Below are 10,265 nucleotides of genomic sequence, written 5' to 3'. Positions count from 1 at the left end.
AATCAGCGATCGCGTAATAAAATATGATAATTTTGATGATAATAGGAATAATGGCCGGTCTTCAGAGACCGCTGATCTTTGAAATCGACTTGCGGACTTGTTCCGATTTACTACGCATCAGTGTATCGAAACGTGTAAAAAATATAATGTTTAAGAATACCTTAGAATGCACATCACCAAATTGCACCACCCCCCCCCCTATAAAAACGTCCCCACATCCGAGTCATTCACTTTGCTATGACAGAAATCCTGGACCAGTGCCTACTGACCAGGACCAGTGCTTCCTCAGAGGCACTGGTCCTGCTGGACCAGTGCCTCCAATTATCAGTTTTTCACCCTGTATTTACTGGCAAATTCGCTCGTGTGCCTGTGTCCGGCGTATTTTGTCGAGCGATCGAATTTTTTAAACCAATCGGACGTGTTGTTGATATCATGTGATGCATCATGTGATCATGTGATTCCGTCGACTGGCGTACGCGTACGCTCTCAAATTCACTACGTGTGCCCCTTCGTGATCGGGCGTATAAATTCGCTGGCGATTTTAATCGTCGCGATCGGGCGAAAAAATACGCTCGTGTGCCCCCAGCTTTAGAGGAAATTATCTGCAATAATAGGTGAAAGAGAGTATAGAAACATTAAGACTGGTAGTAAATAGATTTCGTATTTATTTAGCATTATATTTTATTGAAACGCTCTAAGTGCCTGTGGCTAGCGCGGGTCCGGCACTAGTGAGCGGGCACAATGTATTTCCAAGTGGAGGGTTGGGCAGGTTGCACGCGGTTGCAGCCGATACCAGAGCATATAAATCCTCTTTTCCCGCTTTTAGCACCTCACTGCGCGTTTTTCAAGAATGGCTACAAGAAAGTGTGTAAGATGTGCTGCTTCAATAAGAAAGAAAAAAGGTGGAGCATCGGAAGGATATTATGGCTATGGCATCAATTGCAAGCTTATTGGTCAGAAAGCGACCGTCTCTGATGCTTTGCAGATTGAACAGGGAGATGGGTTAAGGTAAATATTTTTATTGCAAGTTATGTCTTCAGTCACTTCAATACTATACTATATTGTTTGATAGTATCATGTGCAGTATTGTTGCTGTTAACTGTAGAACTACTAGAGTGATTACTAGGAAAAATTAGACAACGGCGGTAATGTCTAGTTTGAGAAAAACTATTAAATTAATAAATAATATTTAATAAAATAAAATTATTTAATTACAATATAAATTATTATTTAAAATTAAATAATAATAAAATTCTGTTATATTAATTTATTATATTTGTTATTTTAATAAATTTTAAAGCTATATGTGTTCAATACATTGTATAGTCAGGGTTCTGGCCAGGATTTTTTAGTGCCGGGCGCATCCAGTTGCGACGATGCAAGCGCCGTAGGCGCGAAGCTAATATAGGGGGGTTTTTGGGGCATGCCCCCCAGAAAATTTGTGATTTTGGATAGTCTGAAACTCAATTTCCTGCATTCTGAGCAATAAAAAGCCCATAGATCATACCTTTTTTTCTTTTTTTCTTTTTTCTTTTTTTAATATCAAAAATTAGTGCCGGGCGGAGATATATACTGCCGGGCGGCAACCGCGAGTGCCGGGCACACCCGCCCACCGCTGCCCACTGTGGGCAGAACCCTGTATAGTAGTTATTGTATGTTATTTAACAATTATTTGCTGAAGGCTCGGTGAATCTTGTTGAATAATCCCCGAGACGAAGTCGAGAGGATTATTCAACAAGATTCACCGAGCCTGAGGTGAATAATTGTTTTAGTATCATTGCCCTTTCCTTTCACAGCATTTTCTTTAAATTTGTCAATTTCGGCTTCCATAACATTTACAAATCTAGCCGTCATTTTTGGCGCCACTACAATGTAAACCCTAGAGGTGATTATCGAAAAATAATCACCTAGGTCTCGACCAATCAGCTCGCAGGATTTCCTATAATCACTCTGGCGATGATACTAATGTGTAATATTGTTTTTGTGGCCACAATAATAATTATATAATGACGAATAAAAAAGAAAAGAAGTGGAAATATGTTTTTGAACATTTCAGTGACAACACATGCAATAATTATGTAATAACATAATTACAATACAATAATTATATAATAACGCTTAAAAAAGCAGTGGAAATATGTACTCTGTGTTTTTGAACATTTCAGTGGCAACACATATACGTCTGGCGCAGTCTGCCCAAAGTGCCATTATATCTTGGGCAAAATGTACAAAGGGCTGCAAACAGTCCCAACATCGGCATCAGGTATGGAAAAACATCTGCAATTCAGCAAATGGATTTTTAAGAATTATAGAAATATTGCCAATTGAACTTTTAATGATGTATATTGATTAATATAAATAAGAAAGTTAGTGCTCTTTGCTGTATTGTTAAAAGTGATTAATGTTAAACACGAAGTATACCCATATTTAATAATACTTGAAAGTTTAAATCAAATCCTATCTTCAATGTTATCTTCAAATATTTTAAATTGTTATGTATAATGTAAAGGTGCCAGCTCTCCGGCTCAAAGGACGCCGCACAAGGTCAACAAGCAATGTCTTGTTTTTACTCCCCGGCAAGGCAAACGCACCAATCCAGGAAAGAGTGGAACAACAAATTTAAAAAAAGTATAATAACTATTTTAATTGCACATTGAATATGAATTTGTTACAATAATGATGTGGTGTTACTGCAAATTATTATGTAAAACTACTATTAAACTTTTTTCCAGTTCCGTAATTATAAGGCAAGTGTCTGTAGGATGCTGCACAAGTCAAACTATGCACAAATGCTTGCTGTGCTGTGGGGCTCAAGCCAGGCGTTCCGCACAGCATTGACAAAGTTTCTCAGGAAGCAAGTTTATTCGGAGGTAAAGGAATTCGGGGAAAAACCGTCAGTACTACGCCAAAATTTAAGCTTGGCCAGCATCAATAGTTTCAACTGGAACACTGCTATTGGCGAAATTGAAGCTGGCATGCCACTCATCTTCAACACCTACTGTGGCATGATGGAGAAGAGGAGACGTTCAAGTGGTCGCATCGTGTCTGTTGCACCAAGCAAACCAAGGCTGGGTGCATCCATTGGCATCATGTTGGCTAACAGACAGCCAAAGGCCTACAAACTTCTGCCAGCATGGATTGGGGTCGAGCTGTGGAGGAGTGGCTGCAAGCAGAAGGTGGGCTGATCTCTCAGTGTTAACATGATAAATGTTAAACTCTTTTGCAAAATTCGACAGGAAATTTAAATCCTCTCAGCTTATGCAGAAACTTGAAAATATTTTTTAAACAGGTTTTCTCGAGCTTGAGTCACGTTGGCATCTGCCAAACGGAGTCATCTGCTCGACGATGTGTCGATAAGATAGCGAGTGAGTTCGACAAAGAATTACGCCAATGGAAGAATGACATAGAGGTGGGTTAATGACTTGATGCTTAAGTGTTATTTTGTAGTGACAGAGTAACTGATAGGTGTACATGCCTATTGCATTTGTTAAAAGCAAATGGTTTCTTTTTGTTATTGACTTTTAGTGTGGCGCCAATAGCACGTTGCCAATAATGGGGCAGACAGCAACAGATGATTTGGGTGTACGCGCACTCGATTTTTCATCTGATGCTGCTGCTGCTGATGATGATGAGGACGATGATGATGCTGCTGCTGATGCTGCTGCTGATGGTGATGATGACGATGATGATGCTGCTGCTGCTGCTGATGATGCTGCTGCTGCTGCTGATGATGATGATGATGACGATGATGCTGCTGCTGCTGCTGCTGCTGCTGCTGATGATGATGATGATGATGATTGCGGTGGAGGCGAGAAGACCTGCCTACAGCAACAATCTGTGAAAAGTAAAGGCAGCAGTAAGTATCTAATGAAATTTTACTATTATTTCATCGCTTTGTGAAAAATAATTCTGGTGGTAACTGTCAAATTGTCTATAGATCCTGGATTCTCCTTTTGCTGGGACAACATCAAACCGCAATCGAGTGTTTGGCACCAAGGGAGTGAAGCCTCCAGCAAGATGCTCCTGATGGCCAACTCGTATGCTGTTCTGCACAGAGTGTCATTTCGGTAAGCATGGTAAAGGAATAAAAACTAACACTCCAAACAGCCTACTGTGTTTTAGCAGTGCTGCATTAGACTACAGTAACACACTTACTGGATTTTCATGCAACAGGGACTATGATGAAGAAGGCACCGTGGCAGCCAGCACGATCCCATTGCAGTGTTTCGTACCAAGTCGCGAAGACTACACACATCTTCGTGAAACAATGGAGACACTTGTGTGCCAAACACTTTTGCTGTACTTCTCAACATCTGTGAACGATGACAGTGGTTGCAACCCACACATTCCACATCGTTACTCCGCAGAGATGCGCACGAAGAGCAGACTTGTAAGCTTTCATACATGTTACTTGTCCACAGTTCTGGCACACTAATATAAGATTGCCAAAGTTTCAGCTGCGCTGATGTATGTTGTTCATGGAAATAAGCACCACTGCATTTTATCTTAACACATAGGTCAACATGGGAGTGATTCCGGAAGACCCTACAACAATGGCTGGTGTTATCCGGGTCACGGATGTGTTGCTGCAGTATGTGCCGAGACTGATGAATGGCCGGCTCTACACGATACCTTGCCATGCGGACGCCCTGACAGTGGAACGCATCCTCGATGCCAAGAGGGCCAGAGCTGCAGGGCACACCAAGATGGAGCGACTGCAGGGGGTGGAACCAGTTCCACAGGAGTTCCACAAGCGCGGAGTCCTGCTGCAAGATACTATGAACCTACTGTTCGATGCGTGCAGTGCAATCGATAGAGGCACTCTTAGCAACATTAAGAATGTCTTCAACCATAGGTACGGCGCTCACTAATAGTGCAAAACTATTATTTGACACTGGAATCGTACATAAGCACATGCCATAGCATTTCATAAATAATGAAGCTATTTTTCTTTTTTTAATTTACAGAAATCTAAATAAACATGTCATGGGCAATTTTAACGATGTAGACGATTTTCTACACTTTGTCACTGACGCGATGATTTGCACCCTAGCATTGCAAATATGCTCCATGGAATCACTAGATGACACACTAACAATGAATGTCACACAGCTGGCGAAGAGCATTGTTGCCCATGTTTGGCTGCAGGTATGTATTCTTGATGACAACCAAACTGTGTTCAAACCTAACTGTACTTGAAATTAATTTTATTGCAGTTAACAGCAGCACATCAATTCCTCACTTGATGACCAAATTTATTGTTACAGTTGCCAATGGCAGACGTTGCGGAGGTGATCGACGCTGAAGTGGACACAAGTGGACAAGTGGACGATGAATATACGAGCATCGATTACCCATTCTGCGTATGCATGGAAGGTGTGTTTTTACTGTACTGCTATACACGTAATTAACAAAATGTAATCATACACAGTCGCTCATTTTATCAAGTAGGAACACTTGTGGCTACTTTGAACACTGCAAATATAAAGATTTATTTTACATTTTTACTTTTGCAGACATAGGCACAGAGATGATCGCCTGCGATAATTCGGAGTGCGACAGCGGCAGCTGGTTTCACCTAGGTTGCGTCAACCTGAGTGAAAGCACCTTTCCACAAGGTACCTGGTTCTGCTGTGACAACTGTAAGTTGTCGCGTCCCAACATCAGTCACCTGACAGGAAGTCGGAAAGACCACGTCTCGGAGTACAGCAGATCTGTACTTTGGCGAGGTCTGCTGGACCGAGCAGGCAGGTCTGCTGTGAGAGAGGGAGATGGCGCTGCAATGCTCCGGATGTGGAGAGTGGCCATGCCAGACTTCTGGAACAACAAGCACTACAAGTACCTAATTATAGGACACCGCCTCCTCACAGGTACACATATTAAACAATTTACTAAAATTGTTTTATTAAACAATTCACTAAAATTGTTTGTTAGTGCTAACTAGCCATACCCGTCCATCCCCGTTAGGTGGTCAAAACTAAAAATAAATAAATAAAGAAAAAATAAGAAAAAATATTAACACATATAAGATCCGATAGGTGGCGTCGTGTTTTCGTGTTGTTGTGACGTTGCCATGCAACTATTTTAAATGTTTTTGAACGTGGGATGTGAAAAAAATGGAACTGAAAAAAATAGCCCATGCAACGTGTCATAATCTGTAGAATGTTCCAACCAAGTTTGGAGAGGATCTGTTGAGCGGTGCGGAAACGTATAGCTGGACACACACACACACACACACAGAAATTCTCCAATTTATAGCAAGATTAGAATCAAGACATAAGTGTATTCTATCAAACTGATATGTAACTAATTATGTAGGTGTAGCTGGCTGGTTACCACCGCGAATTGCGCATGACATCACATGGAACCGCACAGCAAACCTGAACGGAGGAGCAGGGAACAACGTGCCGCTTGACAGAGTTTGCGAATTTCTCGATGATGACTTCCAAGGTAGGTGCAACTGAGACACTACAGAATCTCGTGGTGTGTAAGTGTAACGGACGGAACTAATGCGTTTGAGGTTTTCGGTTAGCTTTGTATTACAATTAACGTGTTGAGGCCATGATGCCGAGGCGCGACGAGGATTGACACTGTGTCTTCCAATCACAGCCTACGCCGCACCTCTCTTTGATATTTTTATAGGTGGGGACCCATAACAGCACCAAATCGCTGATCTCACGAACTAGGGCATTCTGCTAGGCTAGAACTGTTGCCTACGATAGTTTGGCACAAACCGCTGCGCTTCTTCCTTCTGTTGCATTTTTGCATCTCCGTAATCAGAATAAGCCCCGTCTTCTTTGTTGATGGACATGAATGGGGCGTCACCGACGTGACCAGAGGCGTGTTCAGGAGAGCGAACGCTCGCGAGACACTGCGCAAGCTCCAGAGGCTGTTCGCGCAGCGCGCGAGTTCTTTACAAGATGGCACCGGGCAATCTGGCGAATGGGAATCTAACATTTCTGACTTCAATTTGCAATCTATTTCAACTTCATTTCATTTTTCATTCATTCATTTACTTCTAAATTCAATTCGTATCAATTTCGTCTGCTAATTCGTTTAACAGTACTTGTTCGAAGACGTTAAAATCTTGCGATTAAAATCTGCTGAGTAACCCTCCATGGTGGCTGCCGTCTTGGATAAAGCCAGCGCACAGCGAGCGCTCGTGTGTCGTCCAAGAAGCGCTGCGTTCGTGCATCGAGCGTTCGCATCGAGCGTTCGCATCAAGCGCACGCTCTGTTGAACATGCCTCAGTTCATGTACCTACTGACTTTACTTTTTGTAAATAATGAAATGCTCGGCCGATGCATTTCGCATCGAAGAGGAAAATTTTCGGCATTTTCACTCGCTGTCGGAAGTGAACGAGTGTGTCATTCATTGAACATTTAATCAAAATACAGCACACTGCACAACAGAGGTTCATGCTCTGTTCGGCGCCAATGTTTACTTGCCACAGCGCCATCTCTTGGATGTTTTATAAGTAAATATGGGGATTTTCAATAAAATAATGCGTTTTTAATGTATTTACCACGATTTACGTATAGAAATTATAGGTTGTTTTTACTGATTTCTCCAGATTTTTCCTTGGAGTTTTTATCGTCTTTCAATGCCTTTCGGTAGATTTTTCTGCGTTTTCTGCGTGATTATTATTTTGCGCAGGCACTCATTTTGGAAATCCTCCAACATTTTTACTTCTTCCTTAGTTAAAGTGTCTACGTCACGAATTTCCTGAAATTTATAGTTGAAAACCTTATTTTTGTAATTTTTTTACATCAAAAAGTTAGTACTCTAACGTTACTAAAATATATCCTAAAGCTCTCACCTGATATAAATGTTTTTACGTTGGTTAAATTTGCAAAAATCTTGACGATTTGAATAGTGTTACCTAACACTATTTACACATTACTGGCGTCACTCGGTTGCTGCACTGGTTGCTTGTGGTCGATGTCATCGTGATTTGTGTATGGTGCACAAAGTGGTGCCCAAACAAGTTTCTGTTTGATTTGTGTTGGCTATATAGAATATACAATATAGGAAAAATAAATAATATATGTTCATGTGTATTATGTTTGAAAAATTATTATTAAAACTGCGAAATGTTATTTGTGTTTTTTTAATTTTCTGCCAACAAAAATGTTTGTGACATCCCCTTCAGGATCGATCAGAAGCTAGATAAACTAAACGATAAACAATGGTGGGCAGACCAGTGCATCGGAAAGAAAACGAAAGAGAAAAAAGCAGAAAGAAGATTATATGAGAAACTCCCGCTTAAGTTTACAAGGAATTTTCATGGCTGCCACAATAATTTTGCCAATGCCTCGTTTACCGCAAAATGTCGCTAATATGATGCGCCGCTCGATGCTGTACCACGCCGCCGGGCGGCGATCCCAGATTCCATCGAAAGAATGCCAATAACGACATCGGCTCAGCTGCGTCTGGCTCCACACATAAATTTTCGAATTCATGGCGGTTGTTGTTGAATCGAACGTTTGGTTACATCGAATGCACCGGCAAATTAGGGAGTATAAAGAAGGTATATGAGCATGAAAAGTAAATAGAAACGCTAATTGTATTTTCATACATTTTATTTTGTACAAATAACACAAAAATATACTACTTGCTGGTGCTCGAAATTCGTGACGTAGACAGTTTAAGTTAGTACATGTTTCACTGTTATTGAGGAAGTAAGGTCAAACTGCATTCGTATAATTTTACTCTTGCTTCTATAGTATGGTTTCCATAATTTTGCTCCTCTGCCCATGATTTTTCTGTACCAAATTTCCTTCATCATGAACCTACATTTTTCAGTTCGGACTCATCATATCGTTATAACCTCCTATATCATTAGTTAAATCACCTGGGTTTGAATATTTGGTGCATTTTTTTATTACTTGGTTGCCTATTAATATCTCCTCTAGCTTTCTTGTTTGTGAATTATATAACCATTGTATTTGTTTTGGATTAAATTCTAATCTTTTTGATTCAGCTAATCTGGAGCATGACTGAGCGATTTTTGTTACTGTTTTATAATCTCCAATTCCTAGAATACGGTCGATATAAAATTATTGTCATCTTCTAAAACTACAGACCATCTGCTGACCGCTGTGGAGACGTGCGCCGGGCCTCGAATTTGGCGCACGTCTCCACTGCGGACAGCGCTTCATACTTGAACATTCCCGCGGTCGCGTGCGCATACCCTGCGGAACTGCGCGTCTCATCCGCGCGCAGCGCTTAGGATCAACAGGAAAGCTGTGCCACGCAATCTTGTATCATGTCTCTCTGGATTTCAGTGACCCTAAAGCACTGTGGAGGCAGTTACACTGATGCACAAATACAGCGGTGCGGTCGCATTGTTGGCCCTCTTGGCAAGGCGTTAGACGAAAGATTTTCAGAAACGGTGGGGAAAGTCGAGAACCGGGTGAAATTTTGCGACCTCAAGAAAGATTGGCGGGTAAATTTCATTGCAATATGTCATTGTTATTACAAATGTGTGAGAAATGCGTTGATTTTGTTTTCGAAGTGCCTTTCATTGGGAAATTGGTTTGAATGAACTCATTTCGAAATCTTATTAACTAATAAAACATGGCAAATAACATAAGGTTCTTCCATAAACATTTTAGGCTGATGTTGCCAAGTTTGTACACTTTTACAAGTCTGACCAGCTGTTCGCGGACAAGCCAGGGCGAAGGCACCGCGCATTTCCAGCGTTTCAGCACAGGTTAGAACAGGCTTTTCGTTTCTTGTACAAATAAGAACATCGCTACCAATATATTTTCTCAATTATGCGGCACAACGTTACATATCTTTTTTTTTCCAATGGCAGCCTCAAGATAAAAAATCCTGAGCTTCTGAAGGCACGTCTTTCAAGCTACAGCAACAAGCTGGATAGGCAGAGAGCTGTAATGATTCAGGATTAAGTTGCAGTAGCTTCAAGCCTACAAAGGTAAGTCTGCAAGATTAGCGGCAAAGTGAGCAGCAGCAGTAAGCTTCACACACGCAAGCACTGCAGCGGTTTCCACAGACACCGGACCGCACCACAACACGTGGCATTTTTTGCATGTGGATGGCCTCTAAAATTGCTCGCCTAGCACAACATTTCTCACTAGAAATTCGTTCACATACTTGTAGCATTTCAGGGCTCACAAGTCTATTGTCCAGTGAACGTGGACCAAGTAGTAATGTGGCCAAAGTTGGCAGCCCATCTCGGCCAGCTCGTCCCACCTCTTGCCAATAGTGCTGGGGCGATTTGCTTGGGCCAAAGTGAATGA

At 41.5% G+C, this 10,265-nt stretch overlaps 1 protein-coding gene across 1 annotated transcript; it reads left to right on the top strand.

The window, feature by feature from the left end:
• The first annotated feature begins 3,725 nt into the window (after nt 1-3,725).
• Nucleotides 3,726-9,940, top strand: LOC106814268. The gene is made up of 11 exons (XM_014818565.1): nt 3,726-3,856; nt 3,938-4,067; nt 4,174-4,390; nt 4,518-4,855; nt 4,968-5,148; nt 5,268-5,376; nt 5,517-5,870; nt 6,319-6,450; nt 9,288-9,448; nt 9,618-9,715; nt 9,821-9,940. The coding sequence occupies exons 2-11, from the start codon at nt 4,018-4,020 to the stop codon at nt 9,912-9,914; spliced, it is 1,734 nt and encodes a 577-aa protein (XP_014674051.1). The 5' UTR covers nt 3,726-3,856; nt 3,938-4,017; the 3' UTR covers nt 9,915-9,940.
• The last annotated feature ends 325 nt before the right edge of the window (nt 9,941-10,265 follow it).

This window comes from Priapulus caudatus, unplaced genomic scaffold (genome assembly GCF_000485595.1).
Source record: "Priapulus caudatus unplaced genomic scaffold, Priapulus_caudatus-5.0.1 Scaffold895, whole genome shotgun sequence".
Taxonomy (NCBI): Eukaryota; Metazoa; Priapulida; class Priapulimorpha; order Priapulimorphida; family Priapulidae; genus Priapulus; species Priapulus caudatus.
This window is presented reverse-complemented; position numbering and strand designations above follow the sequence as displayed.

What these genes read in the sequence shown, in the direction of transcription:
- LOC106814268 (XM_014818565.1), top strand. Translation starts at nt 4,018, where the DNA reads ATGCTCCTGATGGCCAACTCGTATGCTGTTCTGCACAGAGTGTCATTT. An exon ending in TTGCCCATGTTTGGCTGCAG is followed by an intron (nt 5,149 to 5,267) that starts GTATGTATTCTT and finishes TTATTGTTACAG; the next exon opens with TTGCCAATGGCAGACGTTGC. An exon ending in TTTCCAGCGTTTCAGCACAG is followed by an intron (nt 9,716 to 9,820) that starts GTTAGAACAGGC and finishes TTCCAATGGCAG; the next exon opens with CCTCAAGATAAAAAATCCTG.